This window comes from Nilaparvata lugens, chromosome 8, assembly GCF_014356525.2.
Source record: "Nilaparvata lugens isolate BPH chromosome 8, ASM1435652v1, whole genome shotgun sequence".
Classification (NCBI taxonomy): Eukaryota; Metazoa; Arthropoda; class Insecta; order Hemiptera; family Delphacidae; genus Nilaparvata; species Nilaparvata lugens.
Window position 1 is genome coordinate 3,196,324 of NC_052511.1, and position 22,488 is coordinate 3,218,811.

The 22,488-nt window shown below is 34.9% G+C and overlaps 1 protein-coding gene across 3 annotated transcripts; it reads right to left on the reverse strand.

Moving 5' to 3' along the window:
* Positions 1 to 250: 250 nt before the first annotated feature.
* On the reverse strand, positions 251 to 20,715 carry LOC111061369. 3 transcript variants are annotated; one of them, XR_005571956.1, is made up of 4 exons: positions 20,463 to 20,715; positions 8,059 to 8,240; positions 3,968 to 4,121; positions 251 to 882 (listed from the first exon to the last, which is right to left on the reverse strand). XR_005571956.1 is itself a non-coding variant. In XM_039433750.1 (3 exons), exons 1-3 carry the CDS (start codon positions 20,598 to 20,600, stop codon positions 4,103 to 4,105), a joined length of 339 nt encoding a protein of 112 aa, XP_039289684.1. In that variant the 5' UTR covers positions 20,601 to 20,714; the 3' UTR covers positions 1,542 to 4,102. The 3 variants fall into 3 exon arrangements, 1 of the variants encoding a protein (XP_039289684.1); XR_005571955.1 differs by having other exon boundaries at positions 251 to 886; positions 20,463 to 20,714; XM_039433750.1 differs by lacking the exon at positions 251 to 882 and having other exon boundaries at positions 1,542 to 4,121; positions 20,463 to 20,714.
* Between the last annotated feature and the right edge of the window lie 1,773 nt (positions 20,716 to 22,488).

Genomic DNA, 22,488 nt, shown 5'->3' on the forward strand with positions numbered 1-22,488 from the left:
GTGATGAAATTGATTAATCAAGGTTTGATTTTTGTTTACAGCATAGAAAATCTAAGGAATCGGTTAAAGCACTCAAAATTCCCCGCAGACTGCAGGGGAAAATTGACGCAGCAATCGAGGAAGCACTGGAATTACAGGACAATTTCCATTAAATAGATTAAAAGAGACAAAGGCTCGGGGGTTAATGAAAAATGTAAGGAGTTACTCAGCAGAGGAGGGCAGTGTCTGTAGGGTGAGTGACAAACATCAATTCATTTCATTTTAATTGTTTATTCAATCCATACTCAAAATTAAATTACTTCTGCTTATTACACAGGTACACTATATAACCTCATAAATTTATCCTATTTTAAATTCATCCATTAATTTATGTGATTATGATGATAATGATAATTTTTTACTAATTTAAATTTCTAAATTCAATTTATAATTTAATTATAATGATTGACTATGCTTGATGGACAGACAGGGAGATTGCAAACCTCACTTGACGAAAGTTTAAATAATAGTTTTTCATTGTTATCAATTCATGGTATAATAAAATTATTTTTTATTGGTTCAATGTAATAGAATTTCAGCCCTATTTATAGAAATAAAATATATTACTGAAGTCGTGCATAACACGACTTGTCTTAGCTCAATGCATCAATGGATGGTGTAATAATATTAATAAATAAGAAAGGATTACAAGTCCCCAACATTTTTATTACTTAAGCCCTTTTGTTTTGCAAAAGCATTTTAAATTTTAATAATATAAATAAAGAAAGGATAAAAAGACCCCAACATTTACAATACCTCATTGGCATAAACTTTCGTCTGTCCGTTATCTTCCCATATTCTGGATCTTGGGGGATTTCGATTACATTCGTCTCAGTTACCAGCCTATCTGGAAAATGTTAACAATGTATTGAGTAGGTGGATAAGAATTATTGAAACTTGGTCCAACATTGGAGGTTCAGCATCATTAGGCCTACAATGTGATTGATTAACTAGAGCAGGATTTTATTTGTAGCTAAATTGCAGTTTCAAGTCTTCAAACTCCAAAACTGTTTCAAGTGGAAAATGAAAGCTCTGGTACAATCTTGACCTTCGACCTTGACCAATGACCGACTGGCCACGACTTGACCTCGACTTAACCCTAATTCTCCCCTCAATATTTATTTTTCCATCTTATCATAAAACTGTTCATATACGGTATTCGACTATTTGGGGAATTTTTTTTTCACAGTAGATAGTTTTATCTTTTTAAAGGTCGAGATTGTTTCAGAGCTCACAATTTCTATTTATTGTAGAGTTGAACTGACATTTTTCATTTTAGATAATTTAATGTCAATTCGTCAAAAAAAATAAATGTTGGCTTAAATATAGGGTTTAATTATCAGGAATATTTCATTGACAGTTTTTATATAATCAACCCAAGGAGGATGATTCGGCAACCAAAATTTATTTCTTTAAATCATGTCTAGTTGAATTACCATTGAGCATTCCTGGGGCAGGTTTACTTATTTCAGCTAAGTTTATTTGAGTGACTGATAAGTCTGTTTTTTTTCAAAACATCAGTCTTTTGATGGCCAAGGCAGGGAATTCTTTTTGAAGAATGGAGGAGGGTTCAGATGAATTTCTGGTACAGTCATTGTCTATAAATCCATTGCTTTACACAGATAAAACTGGATTTTTTAGGGTACAGTAAAATCTGTATGTTGGTTGGAACAGACTGGTTCATTCTTGACTTGTAAGTTATTCTCTGGGAGGAATTTCTACAGTTTGGTCGTTGCTGTATTATCATGATGATTATGAAGATGGAGAATTGAATTCTCTGTGGTTTTTGGGTGATTGGGTTTTTGTCTACGAGTTGTGGTAGAGGTGTAGTGTGACGAGATATAGTTGAATGTGACGTAAGTATCGGCTCCACACATGTTGTGAGTCTGAGGCCTGAAGGCGGCCTTGAGGCGCCCGAGGCCGCCTTGAGTCAGAGGCCACATGTGTGGGCCAGTTAAGGTATTTGTATTTGTTTTTGAAGGTAAGTATTTGAAAATGAAAAATGAATAAATTTGTCCACCCCCCACACCATGCCCAAAGACCCTCTAAATACCTCAAATTTAGTACAATACCACCCGCTCTGAATACCCCACATTTATACCCCCCCCTGAATACCTCAAATACAGTATACCAACCCCCAACACAAGATTTTTTTTTAATAATTGAAATGACACCGTTTGTTTATTACTACCCCCCCCCCCCCCAACAAGGGATCACCTATTGTAAGTTGTTGACAAAAATCTGAATATGTTGGTCAGTTGTTGGCTCAAGCTGTGGCGGTTGTTGGGAGGGTTTTGTTGTGGTTTTCTGAGTGGTTCAGAGGTTTTTACTATGGTCAAGGTCAATTCTCTTAGCTGTTGACCAAAGTCGACAATGAACAGTTTGTTCCAACCAACATACAATGAATAATTTGAGAATTCACTTACAAATTCAGATAACTCTAGGACTGCTAGCTCCCTGCTTCTTCCTTTTCATAAAAAATGACTTGTATTCCCTTCCAGGTTGCTCAATGATCCTAATTCAACTAGGTACATTATTTCTGTAATTTCCTAATTATTCCTCTTCAATAAATAGTACAGGTCTGAAAGTAATTTACATTAATTTATCCACCGCTCTATACAGGCTCAATACATTTATTGTCTCTTTGCTTCATTTAAGAAGTTTAGATACATATTTTTCAAAAATCTTTTGTCTTCTATACCAGCCAATGACATCCCCTATAACCAATTCTTTCAAGTCCTTGTGCACATCGATTTTTGGACGTACAAAGTTTTGGGTTTGCCATCCTTATAAATTCTATTAGATTAGAAGATGATGTTTATCAAGTTCCGTTCAATCTAATAGGATTTATAAGGACGGCAAAGAATCGTATGCATAAAATCGATGTGTGTGTAGCTACTTTAACACAATCCGAAAAGTACAAAAATAAAACTGGGTTGATAGAATAAAAAATCCTAATTTGATAAATTTCACATTATAAGTCCTGACTAAGCTATGTATGATAATAGGACTTACACTTATATATAGATACTAAGATATAAAAAAACAAATCTTTAGAATTTTAAAATCATAAAATAAAACATTCTTTTATCAGCTGCTTTTAAGACTACTTTTCCACCTATGAATATGTATATAAAATTAAAATTAACGACCAAATAATTGCAATAATTGAAATATAATAGAATAAATATTGGAAAATAGTCAATTATCGGCTAAACTCACTTCCTGTTTCTATTTATCTCACATTCTCAATGCTGCATTTTTTATTCAGAACCATCTTTAGTTTAAAAAAATAATGTTTTATTGATCCATCGATACATTGAGCCAAGACACAAGTTTTGTTGATCTACAGACTTGAAAAATAGGAGAGCTTTAATAGAAATTTGTTGAAAATAAGCAGAATTGCAATGTAATTTTATGTGGCAGGGTAATAATTTTGAAAATAATTGAAGTGAAGAAGGTGTGCTGCTCTCCACGACTGTCAATCAAGCATTATCAATCAATGAAATATTTTCCATCCATCTTTGTACAGTAGAACATGGACTGTCTTAAGACACTTTATAGGTTTCAAAGAAACAACATAGATTTTCACTTATTCTTGTAAGATAACTATTATTATCAGAGTTCAATGTTTCTTAGCTACAAATGTTTTTATCTTTCAATTATTATAATCATCATCATCATAATTAAATCATCCCGTTTTACATTTTATAATCAAACCCCACTTCACCCTAGATATATTTTTGACATTAGTATTTTCCAAATTAATTATAAATCATAATTTTCCACTGTATCTACAAAATTAAAAAAAAAACAGTTTCTCATAAAAATCCAAATTTTCATATTGATGAAATGATTGAATGAATCACTCATAATAAAGACTGTGCCCGAATGTGTGAGTACTCCAACTCATCGCTCCAGTACTTACTTGCATCTTTAGCACTACAGCCTTTGTCTCCTTCGAAATGCCTCTCCAGCCTCAGCTTGCCTCTTTCCCCTGTGTCTGCATTCCCTTCCTCATCATCCTCCAGTTCTCCAGCCTCATCAGCCTTCAGACAACGCTTCACACATCGTCATATCTCCTGTTAAAATTGAAAAAAAAATATTTATATTTTAGTTATAAGCATTACTCTTGTATTATTATGAAATATATTGTTGTTAAAGGATACATTCAAAAATATATATTATATAGGCCTATATTATAAGAACCAGAAAAGTAAAAATTTAAAAAAATAGAGTAGGTTTGGGTTATTCATTATAGGCATTACTTTCATATATTATTATAAAACCATCAGAAAATACATAAAATTATAAAACACAAAAAAATTAGATTAGTTTATCTAGGTTATATTATATTAACAAGTATAGTGTTACAGAAAACCCCAAAAAATTAATAAAATATAAAACACAAAAAATTGATAAAATTATAAAACACAAAAAATTGATAAAATTATAAAACACAAAAAAATTAGGTTAGTTTATCTGGGTTATATATTATATAATAGTTATAGAAAACCCCAAAAAATAATAAAATTATAAAACACAAAAAAATTAGGTTAGTTTATCTAGGTTATTTATTATGTAATAGTTATAGAAAACCCCAAAAAATTAATAAAATTATAAAACACAAAAAAATTAGGTTAGTTTATCTAGGTTATATATTATGTAATAGTTATAGAAAACCCCAAAAAATAATAAAATTATAAAAAACAAAAAAATTAGGTTTAGTTATTATAGGTATTAGTTTACTATTATTATAAAATCCCCAAAAATTAATAAAAAAAGTAGGCTAGATTAGATTATTATAGTTTATTTATTGTATTCTTGTTTTAGGATACATTCAAAACATATAATATAGGCCTATATAATATTTATAAAGAATAAAAGAGCTAAAATTAAAAAAATGTATTCTAGGTTAGTTTATTATAGGCTATTTTGATTATTAGAGTACCTACTTGAAGGTGGCTTCAAGTGAGAAAATTTCAACCTTGTAAATAATTACCACTGATTCTATATTAATAGTAATTCTATATTCATACAACATTTCTACTCTATTTGTTTTGAAATAAATTGATGCTAGCAAATTGAATTGATTCTGTAGAAGGGCCAAACTACTTTCATGATTTTCCCACAGGAATATATCAGTGATTCAGCAGTAAATAACTGTGATATCTCTTTGAAGACTGATCAAATGATAAACAGGAAAGACTATTTGAGAAAAGACTGTTTATCAGATAAATATTACTACATTAGTTGTAATTAAATATCAATTGTAATATTAGATAATTATTCTGATGTAGAAGAAACATAATGTGACTTGCAAAAACATTTCTGTATGTAGCCTAATACAACAGGCTATTATTTCTCTAAATAGAATTGCTGTGTTCAAAATATTGACAAAATAACTGTGTCTTATTGTTGAAGTGACAAACTTATTGTTAAAGTGTTAAGCTGTGTTTACACCAAAGTTATTAACAAAATGTTTATTTTTCCGTCCTTATAGATTCTATTAGATTGAACATAACTTATCATACACATGATGTGCATATGTGTTTGTCAAACTCCGTTTAATCTAATAGAATCTATGAAGACGGAAAATAAACATTTTGTTAATAACTTTGGTGTAAACACAGCTTAATATTCATTACATCTTTGTTTTATTCTTTTATATTGTTTTTGATTGATTTGTTTACATATTTTTAGTAGTTTTATCAAAGAAAATAGTTCGAAATATTGACAAAATAATTGTGACATCACTCATCTGTTTCTATTTGTTTTACCGTAGATGTTTTCGAATTACAGTATTGATATATTGAACAAAACTTATTGAAGTATTATTTTTATCACTTTATTGCTTTATTCTGTTATGTTAGTTTTTATTCGTTTGTTTATATATTTTTCTATTTCAATGAATAGCCTAAATAAATTTGATTTGTACAATGATATCCCCCCTCTCCCAAACTCAACTACAGAGGTAAGTTAAGTGTTAAACTATGAAACTGTTAGCACAGATCCAATGGTTGTCTGTAGTATTAATAGTTATTTGTATATCTAGAGTGAAAAGTACTGTTTTTTCTCCCTGAGGGAAAAGTTTGAAGCCCGAGGCAAAGCCGAGGGCAACAATTTTCCTGAGGGAGAAAAAACATTTTTCACTCGTGTTATACACAACATTTTTCCTTCACCTACATTTTTATAGAAACTGCAAATAAAATAATTTTTAAAATCGTATGTGACCAAACAATGTGTTACAACACATAATCTGTATAAAGAGTAGACAGAAACAGCTGGCTTGTAATCACAGTTCTCCGCCACAGAATAGGTACAGAATGGAAACTATCAATCAAACGCCTATCTAACCAATGCTTTTTACATGGCACAAATACTAGACACGTCACGTGACCTTAGGAACTTCCAATCCTGGTCTTCTGATTGGCTCGCGGCAGTGAACGAGATCAATTGATCCGGATCAGTAAAGGGATCCGAACCTCCCATCAATACTATTACAATGCGGAACTTCCTAACAAGATGGCGGATATTTGCGCCAGGGTACTAGCCGAGTTTCCATACTGTATGTATACTGTGGCTGTGCGCTATCTGTCGGCAAAAGTTGTAACAACAATGGCCGCCACAACTACAGCTATGATGAAGTTCCCGTTTCAAATTTGATTAGTTAATGGGAATATTCGTTGGCTGGTATTTTGGTATTTTTAATAACATGGAATAAAAAATTACATTTTTTTAGTACAGTGATAAAGTTTGTAATAATTTTAGCATACAAACATAAATTTCATATATTGATCAAATGTCTGGTTGAGGTATTGAATTTAGTTGGTTTAATGACTACTCTATATGCTTCCTCATCTGAGCTTAGACCTTCTAACCTATTTCAAATCAAAGACCTTAAAGAGATATAGACTCACAATGCCTATGCCTTCCCAATGATAGCTCTTACTTGAAATTGAAGTCCGCCATTGGGGTATTTTAGCACGATATATTATATCTATATATTTGTAATATTATAGATTACAAAGGCATTGGTATGTAATAATCTTATAGGTTGCTCCCTCAATGGCCGATTTCAATTCCAAGTACGACACTAGCGCTGCATGTGAGTCTATGCATCTTTAAGGTCTTTGAACGTTTTCTACGTAGATATTCAAATGTACGTTTTTAAAATAGAGATGCTTCCTATGTTATAATGGAGTTACTTTTACGCTCTAGGGAGTTTTCCTGTTTTTTCATCCCGAGAGCGAAAAGGTGACTCTTTAGTATTTATTATGTTCCAGGGAGTAAAGTAAGCACTTTAGACAGTAGGTGGAGGAAAAAATTATTTTTTTCAAAATTTTCAGAACACTTTAATATTTTTTTACATGCGTATGGTACTCTGCTAATATATGGTAGGTATTAGGACATTGACAATAGTCCATATTATTTTCTTTGGTAAAGTGCTTTCCATGCGCTAAAAATTTAAAATTCAAAATTTCTTGCTTCAAGTGTTTGGTCAGAAAATTAGGCAACATTTTATGAAGTGGAGGAAACATAACCTATTTTAATGAATCAAAATCCGGGGAAGGAACAGTTTTGGGCTGTGCCTGTTGATCACACACCAAATTATTTTGAAAAATAATTGAGTATCGTTGAATCAATAAAAGAATAAAACTCTTAATCGAGTGAAAATACCTGTTCTCCTGCCTTTCAAACGACTCCATTACTGCGTTTATTCTTTCTTGCAAGCTCTGCTGTGAGACGAGCTTAGTTCTGCTTGTATGGCACCTGACATGCGTTTAACCATGTTTTTCACATAAAAAATAGGCCTGAACGGTACTGAGGCCCGGTTGCACAAAATCCTGTTAAAACTGTTTTAACCGCGATTCAATTCCACGAGAACCAATCAGAGAAGCCTTCATTTTAAGGCAATCTTCTCTGAAGACTGTCTCTCACAGTGGTTCTCTATGATTGCTAATCTTTTCTCGATGATTTTATCAACTGTATTTGATTGACTGTGATTTTTCTACTTACATGGTCGGTGTTGTAGGTTTCATTGAATTGATACTTTTCAGCACCATTTTGCTTGGAACCAGTTGCAGTTGTTGGCGAATGGCGGCCGTTAAAGGGTGATTCAGAGCAAGTGCCTCCATTATGAATGAGCTGAGTGGAGCCACAGCTGCCTTCAATAAACTCACCACACATTCCAAACGCACCTAAACAACACCATTAATACATTTCATTTCTATTACCTAGTTAAAAATCACTAAAATTAGTTATAAATCAGTAAAACTGTAACTTTAACCTTCTAGTCGTGACCCTTGGTCCTGAGGACCTAGACAATTTTTGTTATAATTGTAATTGGGCTGCAGTGCGCGTTACTGTCTACTGTGGTCAATGTAAATTCATGTCAGTAGCCAATCAAACTTGGCCACGTAGAGTGTTAGTGCTCTGTGACTTGTTTTCGTGAAATGTTGCTTCTGGGTCCCCAGCACCCAAGGGTCACGACTAACGTTACTTTTTTTATTTCCTTCATATGTACATTTTCAAGCAATAGTGATTGAATTCAAGAAGTGAACATCTACGTTTTGGACAGAGACTTCAAAGAATGTACAAATCCACTTCTATAAACCATATTCAGAGAGGTTTGCTCAAGCGGTCACCCTTTCAACGGGAGTAGCAGACGCATGATTCTCAACTTATCTAAACGTTAGCTTATCAGTGCGACCACTGAGTCAAACCGCTCACAAATTTCTGTCGATAATTTCATTCAAATGATTATTTATGAGGTTCAATTCCGCAATTTAGCATCATATGCTAAGTGAGGTCAACGTTATGATGACAGTAGAGAAATATAAGAGTACAGCGTTGCTGATTCTCTGCCTTGCCACTGCCGTCTATAGAAGATAGTTGATACCGGTATATCTGATCTAATTTAACTGTTAATTCTTGTTTAAAATAACCAGTTATATTCTATTCATCAAGAGAAATATTTTCAATGATTAAAAGAAAATTCTTTTTAATTGATATTGAAAGTTTTGTCAATTAATTATATTTCTACATTGTTAGAAAACGATCTGGCAACGTTGTGGAGGTATAAAAGAATAGCGCTTTCTGCTTTGTCGAATGATAGACAAGGATAGCAACACCAATGTTAATCAAATACTGTCATTATAACTATACACTATAGTCCCTATCCCAATTCTCGTAGTTGAGCTTATCAAGGGGAACGCGCCAACCAAGCTTCCCGTCAGCCGAGCTCCTTTAAAAACCACTTTCGAGGGGATTGGTTGTCGTCTACGGTCCCGAAAACCAGTAACCTCCTAACCAGTAGGGGATTGGCTGTCGGGGAGACTCGTTGACGCCAGCGTGCAAGGGGCTTGGTTGTCGTCAGAGCAGTAAAAGGGTGCACAAGGGGAGATAGGCTTTATAATCGATATAAGAAGCGAGCTCAACATAATCTCCATATGGTAGAAGATTGAAGAGAATCGGCAAAACTGGAAAGATCATGTTGAAAGGACGGAGAGTGACAGGATTCCCAGGGCAGTCATGTCGTATTCATGTGGTTGGGAGGAGAAGTGTGGGCGTATCCCGCAAAAGATGGATGTCATTGGCAGTTTCAAGTCGGAACAGGCAAATAGCCTAATCCTCGTAGGAAGACGACGACGACATCATTATAGTAGCTACAACCTAAATAATTCCCGAGACATACTTCTGTACTGAAGTTGTATTAAATTTAATGAAGTTTTCTGATTGGAGTGATGAGTAATGCAAACTCAAGAATGCATTACCATGGAGAGAAGATGACATAGTTGAGACGATACTGTATCATATTGTGTTGATACTGTATCATGCGTGGTGATACTGTTTCATTTTGTGGTGATATTGTATCATTCATGGTGATACCATAGAGAAAAGATAGCATAAGAAGATAAACCATGGTATTGGTCGTTTATGTTCCAAATTTCAAGCCGATTACTGTCGACTACTGTCTATTATTACTGTTTTGGCCGGTTGAGAGTGCAAGAACGGCACATAATAAGAGATTACCAATGAAATAGTTTCATGAAAAAGAAGTAAGTAAACTATCAGGCTGGGGTTAAAAGTGAAATTTAGAACATAAACGCTCTATACCATGGGATATCTTCTTATGCTATATTTTCTCTATGTCATTACTGAACAAACCATATTGAAAATTTGTTGTGCATATTAATAATGATTACAGATTGTGAAATACATCTGGAGCCTGTTTCATAAAACCCCAGTAATACAGGGCCTGTATTACAGGACTTATAAATTAAAATTTGCAATCCTTTAAAATTATGTTTCATAAAAACAATTCTGCACTTGTAAAATCACCTGTAATATGCACCTGTATTACAGTTCCTTTATATGAATTAATGTTTTCATTAGCCAGTGAGCCTAATATAAGATCTGTGGAAAATCTATATTATCAAATTTCTGACGATGGACAGATTGCATTTATGCTGGAAAATAAATTTGTTAATGATAAATAGTTGAGAAATTATAATAACTACTTAACTTACATAACTTATTATAACAGTTATGTTAGTAGTAATGTTTCAAAAAATGTTAATTATCGAAAATATTGTTAATAATTAAAATAATTAATTTCCTGAATATTTCCAATAACACTTTACTGAGGAAAGCTTAATCTAAACCGTTCATTATATTGATAAGTTTCCTGCATAATTTTGTATGAAATTCTATCCTTGCAAAATTCTTGGCCTACGAATAATAACATAGTCATGTAGTTCACTAGAACTACTACCTTCATCCATTTTGACACGTTGCCTTTAGAACAAAATGTCACTTTTCAAGATTTTACCTACACTTGTAAAAGTTTTAGGATGGTCTAAACAATGATAAAATATTCAACAACTTACAGATCCAGTAATACAGGAAGTTTCTTTTTACGAAACACGAAAATGATAATGTCTTGTATTATTTACTTCTACAGGCAAATGACTTGTAAATTGTTTTACAGGGAAAATTGTTTAAACTTTTAATTTTCACCTGTAATACAGGAACTTTTCCTCTATTACAGGACTTGTAACTTTCATGAAACAGGCCCCTGGGCCCTGTTTCATAATTGACCGAACGAAGTGAGGTCTAAGATTCAAGTCGACGGTTTGGCATTTCTCTTAATGTCTATATATTTATATGTTGCGCATTTACGGCGAAACGCGGTAATAGATTTTTATGAAATTTGACAGGTATGTTCCTTTTTAAACTGCGCGTCGACGTATATACAAGGTTTTTGGAAATTTTGCATTTCAAGGATGATATAAAAGGAAAAAGGAGCCTCCTTCATACGCCAATATTAGAGTAAAAATCAGACTATAGAATTATTCATCATAAATCAGCTGACAAGTGATTACACAGATGTGTGGATAAGACAGTCTATTACTGTATTTGTATAAGGTCTATAGTTTCAATCAAAGACATTAAAGAGGTATGCATCTTTAAGCTGGGTTTACACCAAAGTTATTAACAAAATGGTTATAACTTAATCCTTATAGATTCTATTAGATTGAACGGAAGTTGACAAACACATATGTTCATCATGTGTATGATAAGTTATATTCAATCTAATATCATCTAAAAGGATTGAGTTATTAACATTTTTTAAATAAATTTGGTCTAATCGCAACTTTAAGGTCTTTGGTTTCAATATTTTGTTTTGCAGTCATGGTATTATTATGCGTGTCCATCAGTATCAATATTCTCACATTTGAAAAAACTAATTTAATAGGTGAATAAAAATAAACAAATGAACTAAATAATGCTGGAGAAATTATAATATTTTTGATTCTAAAAAATTAATTTTCATCAGATAGAAAGATCATCACGGAACTGGATGAATTATATCATATGGAATACAAATTCAAACGTGAACTGAGTTTGTTAACATTTAAATCAGTTGACATCTGGTACTTGTGGATGAGAATACTGCGTGAGGTCTACTGTTCACAGAACTACTAGTACTTATAAGTCACGTAATACAGGAGAATCACCATTCCAATTACATGCTCAATATAGCCGATAAAATCAGCTGTTCCTGTATTACAGGACTTGTAAGTTTTTATGAAACAGGGGCCTAATTGAACTATTTTATTAGTTTTCACAACTTGATGTGAGCAACGTTTCGTTTGCTCCTATGTATTGGTCCCGAATTTAGGATAACCTAACCAGTAACATCCTATAACCTCTTAACCAGTAGGGGATTGGCTGTCGGGGAGACTCGTTGACGCCAGCGTGCAAGGGGATTGGCTGTCGTCACCGAACCCGACAACCAAGCTCCTCGCACGCTCACGTTTGAGTGCCAGAGTTTTCGCGAGTAAACTGACATATAGGGTATTTCATGCACTTACTCAATGGATTTTGGAACAGTCCTCAAATCACGCCTGGTTTTCCCAGTCATTCATTGCTTTCTGACGAGTTATATCACATTTTTAAGAACCAATAGTTCAAACTTATTCAAGTTCAGCTGAGGTATTGATTCATATTTTTATGGTCTTATACAAGAGCTACATTTCAAAACAAAGCGAGTGAAATGAATTCTGTTCAGCTTTCAACGTATTTAGTGGCATCAATATATATACTGGTAACATATATTGTTACAATTCCTCCAGAGCGCAAGGCTCGCATGGTCATTAGGCCGCTCCTATGCTCGACCGACCATAGGCTTTTTTACGTGAGTGCGTATGCACCATCCTGACCATACGCATCCATACATCAGTTTTTCTGACTCACAAATTGGACGCCTTTACAGATTGTTTAATTGTAGCTTATTATCTTCGTGAACGAAAGATTAAAAGGCGTAGATATCAAGTTCACCCGATGGTCGCTCAAAGAGCATTTCAAAGGGAATTTAGTACCATATTATATAAATCATTGCTTGGGGATGAAGATACACATTTTTCAACTACCTCAGAATGTCCATCAGAAATTTTGATGAGTTATTTCGAGCTTGTATCACCATTGGGAATACTTGCAGTCACTTTAAGCTACGGATCAAATAAATGTAGATAATAATAATATATGATTTTTCCAATAAAAATTTAGAATTGATTGAAGAAATGGATAGAAAAACTCTGAATTCAAATATGACACCATTAATTGAATTCATTCATTATGCTATTCAATTCAATATCAGCTGATTGTAGGGCAGAGGTGTCAGCACATTGGTTATGTTGCGATCGGGCTACTGATCAGTACAGCTCTGAAAGCTTCTATTTGCTTCAATAGCGCGTCAGTCGACCGATGGAACGAGCTTGACCGATGGTCTTCGTACGCAGTGTAAAACGCATGGTCCTAACCGTGCGCATGCGTGCCGTCAGTCCTGCTCTGTACGGATACATGAAATATCTATGTACAAGACAAGCGCGACTGACGTACGCACTGACGGTCGGTCGAGCTCTGTAACCGGCCTTACGCTTTGCGTACGCTCTGCTGACGCATGTCAGCCGCCAATTTTTAAGTCAGGGCGGGCAAGCCGCGTTTTATTATCAACTTCAACAACCTAGAACGCGTAAAAATGGTGATAGAGATATTTTGATTTCAGATTCGGATTCAGCGTCTCTAAATAAGTCGAATGACTCGCTCTCAAAAATAATCAAAATTGAAGAAGTTTTGGTTCTATTGGATATTAAGCCATTCTATATGTACAGTACTCAACATTTTTCGAATGTTTTTTCAAAGTTTCATTTAAAAAACTGTTCTATGCTTTGGAGTTAATCTTAATACAATAACATAGGCCTACTTTGTTATTGCATTGAGGTAAAAGTAATAGTCCATTAATAAATGTACTATTATTACAGTACTTGATCAATAACATCTTGCTCTGAATCAAATTATAAGAACTATTATTCATAATGGGCCATATGAATAAAGTTGAGCATTTGCTTATACTTCTAAAATATTGAGCCATTTTCTATGAATAAACGAAACCTTTTGCTCATGCTCATCAAAAGAATAGTTTGAGCATTTGCTCAAAAGTATAAACTTATGCTCAAAATGATTGATTCTGTAAAATACCTAGGCATCATGATAGATTCTCGACTAAGGTGGGAGCCACATATGTCTTATGTTTGTAATAGATTAAGGAAAACATTTAAACCCTTATTTTGCAGTATAAGAAAATTGTAAAAATATGTCTGAATAGACCAATTAGATATCCCACTAACCTAATCTGTGAAGAATTCAAAGTTCTAAGCCTTGAGGATTTATATAAATTGAACTTATTAAAATATTTATTTAAACGACCATTAGATTTTCCAGTGACTCCTGAACATGGATATACAACTCGTGGTCAAGCCAGAGAGAAACTGTATGAGCCGAGATGTGTAACTGCATCTGCGGCTGGTCATGCAGCCTTTCAGGGTCCTCGTTTATTTAATGTTTTACCTTTCGATATTTCTAGAGAGTCCTCCTTATCGATTTTCTGTAGAAGGTTAAGACTTAATTCTGTAAACTAGGCTATATAAACTAAGCATTGTAATCAATTTGTTTCTTTTTGTGCAAGATGTGTATTTTTGTTTAGATTGCTTAATGGCATAAGATAATACTATTTATGTAAGTAGCTCTATATAGTACTTGAAGCAGGCCTCGTCCTCGACGCAGGCCTAGCCTAATGAGGAGTGCACTTGACATTTCTTATGTTATTATGCTTTGTAAAATCTTACAATGAAGTGAATAAAAGTTATTATTATTATTAAAATTGTATAAGTAAACTAGAGAATTTGCTCAACTTTTGAAGCAAATGCTTCAAAAAAGGTGAGTCTAGTCTGAAGCAGCTTTTCACCTTTTGCTTATAGTAAAATGGCTCAACTAATTTGTGTGAGTAAGAGAGAGAACTATACCAGATACGATCACAAACAATAGTTGAGAACTATTAAACTCTTTTTAGATTCAACCATGATTTATATCACCATTATTCCAACAAAAGAATAAATACAAAAGATACCAATCCGATATAAAGATAGCTATCACAGAATAGGAAATAGGCATTTGAGAAGATGAGAGTGTAGACGATTATAAGAAGGCTATTGAGATTATAAGATTATGCTGAAGATTATTATAGAGATGACATTTTTCACGCTATTTCAAAATTCAGAACTCAACTAACCTAAAACTCAATTCATAGAGAACATTATCGGGGCACCGAGCTTCGCTCGTTATTTTTATTTATTGATAAACAGAACACAATTCTCTAAAATGATCGTGTTTATATTTCACAGCTGGCTATATGTCAGCTTATGAATTTCGGGAATGCGATGTTTTGATTTTCCACAGAATCACTCGCTCACTTTTTACTATCCACAGACGACGAAAGTCTCAGCTGTTTCAGACAAGGATGAATTATCCTTTTAATGTCATTCAGCGAGTTTTCCCAAGGATGAGACCTAGTGCAATCGAATTTTTATATCATAAACCTACTATGTTCCAAATTTCGTGAAAATCGTTAGAGCCGTTTTCGAGATCCGTTGAACATAAATAACCAGATATAAAAATATAAACAGATATACAGAAATTGCTCGTTTAATATAATGGGATATATGCTATTCATGATAGAGAAAAGAGCAGACGACCAAACACAAGCGGTGTCTATACTTGCATATTTAGCGCTAACCTTTCGCTATAAAACGAAGTTAGGCCACAAAGGCGAATCAGCTGATGAAAAATCTTCAAGGTACGTGAGCATTTGCTCCAGAGTTAAGGAGCATAAGGTAAGAGTATAAGGTAAAGCTTATTCATATAAAAATGAGCAAATGCTTATGCTTCTACCTAATGCTCATCAGCAAAACCTTATGCTCCATGCTCACGAGCATATGCTCTGTTTTTACTCATATGGACCCATGTGTATGTGGCTTCAAATAATTCTGAGAAGTTTCCCGTGATTTTTATGTTATCATTGTTAGTTGACTTCATTCATACTTTATATTTCCGTTTCCTCTGATTATTTTTATTATTCTGAAATATAGGAGCTTTGATCTAATTGGAACAATAGATCTTTTGAAATAATATACATGGTATTATTTACTACTACGAATGTCGGCTAGCAGTCGGCTAGATTGATGTTTGCGTTTAAATCCAACAATTCTTCGTAATGTATCTTTCATTCAAAATAAGTTTACTCAGTCAGTTTGTCACAATTGAGTCGCTTAGTGCCTCAGCTATATGTTTTCAGTTTTTAGGTTTTTGTTGTCAGCAGTTAGCACTATTGTAGAGCTATCCAACACAATAGTCTAGCTCTTTGAAGTAGCGATATTCGACATCAAACTAACGAAAATGAATTGTTATGCAACACAGTATTCAAAGTAATTCTTATGATTGTTCTGCCGGTTCTTGGAATCATTGGTGTTCTTTCATCTCATGTTATATTCTGGAGGCAAATACAATACTTATTCTATATGCTGTATACTTATTCTATATGCTATTAATGTACTGAAATCACTTCACTTATATGGGCTTTAATAAAAACAATATAAAAACTTGTAGTACCCTTTAAAAAGTTTCAACTTGAAAATGACCTATGGTCGAAACTAGTCGTTAAAATATTTTCAAGTTTTCAATAAAGGGTAGGCCTACTACAAGTTTTTATATTGTTTTTATTAATTGATGTACTGTATATATACTGTAAATTAATAAAAGAATTGAAATAGTACGATTTTTCAAACAAACAATAACGTTCTTTGAATGATTATAGAACAATTAAAAAAAGCACTATACATTTCGGGACTTTTTTCTATCCCGTCTTCAGGTACAAATACGAAATAAATAAACATCAGTATTGACTAATTCAAGAAAAATATTGGAACAATGTTCATAACTCGACAATGATGTTCATTTATTTTCAATCTTCGCCTGCAGATGGGAGTAAGTCCTGGAAATTATAGTGCTTTCAATTGATTTTAATGGTTTTATAATATTAGAGATCTATTGTATTTTAAAAAGAAATAAAAGGTCTTTTTGAAAAAGCTGTACTATTTCCTCATCTTTGTATTATCTCTATTAGTTATTAACCGAATTATTTATTTATTACCGCCGATGAATAATTGTGATTTTTATAATAATTGCTGACATCTGGTATTACAAAAAACTTTGAAAATTTGAAATCAGAACTTTCCTATCACGATTAATTGCCAAGTTGCCCAAGCCTCGAAGATTGCTGAGTACAAATTGATGTCCCTCGTCAGTGAGACGCTGTCGATACGAACAAGTGTGAACTGAATTGCAATTGGCTGCCAACAGAAATTCGCTCCACTACTTGTAAAAACGCAACTGGCTAGCGTCGCAAATGTGCATCGAGCCTAACGTAACTTTTCACTTGTCCGATACGATTGTCAGACGAACAGTCTTCTAGTAAAAAAAATATAGCACACCATCGATAACCCACCATACAAACCTGACTTAGCCACTAGTAACTTATACCTTTTACCCAAATTCGAGACATAACTTTGAGAGCAGAGCTTCCAAACTAACGAGGAGCTCCAAAACAATGTCACAGCCTACTTAAACTCATTTTGCGGCAGCATTTTATGAAAAGGGGTTTGACAGGCTGGTCCACTGGTACGACAAATGCCTCAACCTTCACGGCAATTACGTTGGAGAATAATCATCCTTTTGGTATTACAGCTCGATGTGAGCTTCAACATAGAGAAAAAAATCTGGTGTGGTACACTCACACAACTTTCCTTGCTCATATTCGAAACTACGATCAGACTTTTGTATATGTGTATATATAATTGTTTTCAGAGTACTTTTTCCTTTGTGTAAATTGTGAAATTCAATGATTTTTTTAGTCGTCATTTTTTTAAAGTCGTCAAAACAGCTGTTCTACAGATGAAATATCTCGACTATGTGTTCTTTTTATGAACTGCTCTACCTACCTACCTCATGCACGAGAAGGAGGTTACAAAGTCCATTTCTCAAGGATGGGGTGGACCCCCCATTAGTTTCCCAGAAAGGAGACTCATGCCAGTTAATAGAGCTGATAAATAACTATACAGAGTATGAATTTGAAAAAAATCGGTCAAGTTATTTTGAAAAAATCGTGAAAAACATGGTTTTTTAGTAATTATCCGCCATTTTTCTCAAGAATATTACGGAGCTCCTGCAATTTTCCAAGGAAAAAACTCATGTCATTTGATAGGACTTATGAATAGCTACCCATGGCTTGAATTTGAAGAAAATCGTTAGAGCCGTTTTCGAGAAAACCGTGAAAAACCTGGTTTTTGGTCATTATCCGCCATTTTTCTCAAGAATATTACGGAGCTCATGGAATTTTCCCAGAAATGAGACTCATGCCAGTTGATAGTGCTTATGAATATCTATCCATGGTATGAATTTGAAGTAAATCGTTAGAGCAGTTTTCGAGAAAACGGTGAAAAACATGGATTTTTAGTCATTATCCGCCATTTTTCTCAAGAATATTACCGAGCTCCTGAAATTTTCCCAGAAATCAAACTTATGCCAGTTGATAGGGCTTAAAAATAGCTATCCATGGTATAAATTTGAAGAAAATCGTTGGAGCCGTTTTCGAGAAAACCGTGAAAAACATGGTTTTTTAGTCATTTTCCGCCATTTTTCTCAAGAATATTACGGAGCTCCTGAAATTTTCCCAGAAATGAGACTTATGCTAGTTGATAGGGCTTTTAAATAGCTATCCATGATATAAATTTGAAGAAAATCGTTAGAGCCATTTTCGAGAAAAACGTGAAAAACATGGTTTTTTAGTAATTATCCGCCATTTTTCCGCCATCTTGAATTGAATTTTATTGAATTTCTTATTGTCGGGTCCTCATGGTATAGGGACCTTAAGTTTAAAATTTCAAGTCGATCGGTTGATTAGGAATGGAGTTATCGTGTTCACAGACATACACACACACACATACACACACACACACACATACACACACACACACACACACACAGACCAATACCCAAAAATCATGTTTTTGGACTCAGGGGACCTTGAAACGTATAGAAAACTTGAAATTGGGGTACCTTAATTTTTTTTGGAAAGCAATACTTTCCTTACCTATGGTAGTAGGGCAAGGAAAGTAAAAAAGCATAAGGCGGATTTCACACCAAAGCTGGGCCGGGCCGGGCCGAGCCGAGCCGGGCGGATCGGCCGAGCGGAATCTGCCTGCGTTCGCACTGAAGCCGATTGCCGATTCGCTCAGTAATACAAATATTGCGCAACTCACTATATGCGAAGATCGAACTAAACTGAAAGAAGGCAGAATCCGCTTGGCCGAAAACGCTCGAGTTGGGCGTCAAGCAGACTGCACAAATCCTCGGCTCAGACCGGCGTTGATTTGAATGCTCCCGACTAAATCCTGCATAGCTAGCGCGCACGCGGATTCCGCTAGACTCTAATAAAGGATGGCCACTAACGATAGGACATGCATGATGAACATGTGTGTACACACATGTCGTCATACATTGTTCAAGTTAGTCAAACAATTAAAAAATAAAAAAAGATTGGGGAAGAATAATTAAAAAAAAAAAAAACAAAGTGAAAAAGGGTAGCTTACCTCTTTGAACCCCCCTGTTGGTTGGGGGAGATTTGAGTCGAACATCGTACTCATGAATGTGTTGAAAACCAGAATTCACCCACAGTATCCCTGCTTGACATAGGTGGCGACTAAAAGGGACCCCAAGGCAACTCCATAAGTTGCCTTGCCTTCAAACCCCATGCCTTCATGGATCTGCCCCATTAGGGCAGTTTCGGAGGGACAAAAAGAAAAACCCAAGAGACCAGAGATGGGTGAATCTCCAGCAACAAATGTGGGTCAAGAGGCTGACCAGGTGCCCTAGAGGCAATTTGGCGACCCCTCCTTCAGCGGAAGGACCTACAAAAAAGCCAGGAGTGGAAGCCTCACGTAGGTCACGAGTTGTGGGTGGAGAGGCCAAAACTCACCACTGCTCAAAGAAGGGCGGCCATTCAGGCCAGGCAACACTTCTTGGGAGAGGTGAGGCTTTTGACCTGCAGAGTTTTGAAGGGGCAAAAAGAAAAACCCAAGAGACCAGAGATGGGTGGAACTCTAGGCACAAATGTGGATCAAGAGGCTGCGTCAAGGGTGGCCGGGCGCTCTAGAGGCAGCTTAGCCACCCCTTCCTCAGTGGAAGGACCTTCGACGAAGGCCAGGAGTGGAACTCATGTAGGTCGCGAGGACTAATCAGTCTGAAGAGACTGCCAAGCATATCACACTGGATTGCGACAAGCAACCAGGTGATGAATGGGATGTTAGCATAGGGGAAAACTCCTGGTTCTTGTAAAGGACACAGGTATTGGTTTGCCTAACTAATATACTACTTGGGAACACAATAAGCTTCGGTTGACGTGTGGGGTTATTTGAACCTTTGGATCCTTGAATCCTTCCCTTCAAAAATCATAATCATCATACCTGTTTAAAAATTTCAGTCCTGCTTCCACATATTGGTCGAGTCGCTGGCCCAGCCTGGTAAGCTTGGCTGCGTTGGTCCATGGCTGCGTCCACACTGCGTGCCCAATCAAGGCCAGCGGTAGCCAGCGACATATCCATGATAGAAATTGAAAATATCAACTGGAATGAATACGATAAAAATCAATAACAAAATATCACAAAGCTGATTAATAGTAGCAATTAGGCCTATAGCAAGTCAATCACTCAGAAAAAACAGCAAATGAGACAACAAAGCAGGAAACAGAATGCATTAATAGAGAAGTGTGGATGAGTGGTTTGCCAGCACTGGCCTTGGTTGGCCTTCGTTGGGCTGGCCTCCGCTCGTAAAAAATCGGAGCGATAGCCAACGAAGGCCAGCGCTGGCAAACCAGCCATCCACACATTGGCCGACGCTGGCCCACGTTGGGCCAATATGTAGGTGCACCATAATAATATAACATTGAATCAATCAATCAATCATCAACAGATAATCATGTTGGCACCTTCTTCCAGGAGTAGCATTGGACAGACAGACTGAGCTGGAATACCAATAATCCACTATATTGTCTCCACCTGGACATCAGAAATAAATAGATGAGAACAAAATATGAAATTAAAACATAATAAAAAATAGAAACGAATACAAATTATAATAGAATATGAAACAAAATAAATACGAGGAATAATAATAGAGTAAGAAAAAATATTTGAAAACAAGAAAGAGGATTAATTGACTATTAATTTTAAAAATTTACTTGCGAAAGCTGAACTAACTACACTCACTAGAGTTTTGTAATGTCTGATAAAATAATGTCCCTTGAAGTTTTAATATTTTTTTATAGTCAACTTTTAACCACGAATTAATTTTGTGCACACACCCTAAATAATGAATCAATATTTTCGTTCCTGTAACATAAATTAAGAGCATTACAAGTTTCAATAGGAAGCAATACTTTTCATGCAGTAATTAATCTATATTTTATAAGAACTATGAGTCGAAACAAGGTTATCAATATTATATGTGCAGGTTTAGTGAATTTAAAATAAAAGGCATGCCACTTTGGTAAAAAATTGATAATGAACATTGAATGATGAAAGTATTAGAGCTGCTCTGAAGAATAGTAATTACAGCAGAATTTCGAGGTACTAGGTCAAAGCTTAGAGTTGAACTTTGGGTTTGTTCATTTACAATGGGTAGTTCCATTGTCAGTCATCATATCAGCAGTGATCATGCTATTTCGCCATTGCTTGCTACAATTTGATTAGTACAAATTGAGTTGATTCGGAACTAGCTGACTGAATCCATGAAGATTTTTTGCCTGTTCTGAAATTTTGGGCATAGCCTATCGCTTACTTTTTGTTTCACATGTCAAAAAGTTCAAAGACTGTCAGGAAACATAATATGCTGGCAATGAAGCCAAATACAGCATAGTAAAAAGGATGCAATATAAACACATTCACACTATACACTGCTCTGCTTTTGACACTTTCACTCCACAACACTACACAACTTGAAAGTTTTTGTCCCCTTCAATTTGCGCAGCATAAGTGTGTTGTCAAGTAGGAGAACGACCTCTTCATTTTCATGCCGTTGTAGCCTGTCTGCATGCTTGCGTGCGAAGCGCCCAATTTCCGATGAGACCAACTCCACCTCCAGATCTATGTGAATCTCGGCGTTTCGGATGGAGCTTGTAGTATCAACGATGTTCCTCAAAACTTTGTTCTGGAACCGTTGAGTAACATTCACATTGCTCTTGCTGGCACAGCCCCACAGCTGTATTCCATACATCCATATGGGTGTCAGGATCTGCTTGTTTGAATGAGATGACGATATCCTTTACTAGCCAGAGTTAGGTCTTGTTCGCCTCTGTACCACACCCATCATTCAAATTTAGTTTGATCATTGATGTAAGGTTATGTCAAGTAGCTTTTCTACAAGACAAACCGTCTGAAATAGAATTATTGTATCTTGTATCAATACGACAAAATCTCAAAAGATTTTTATCGT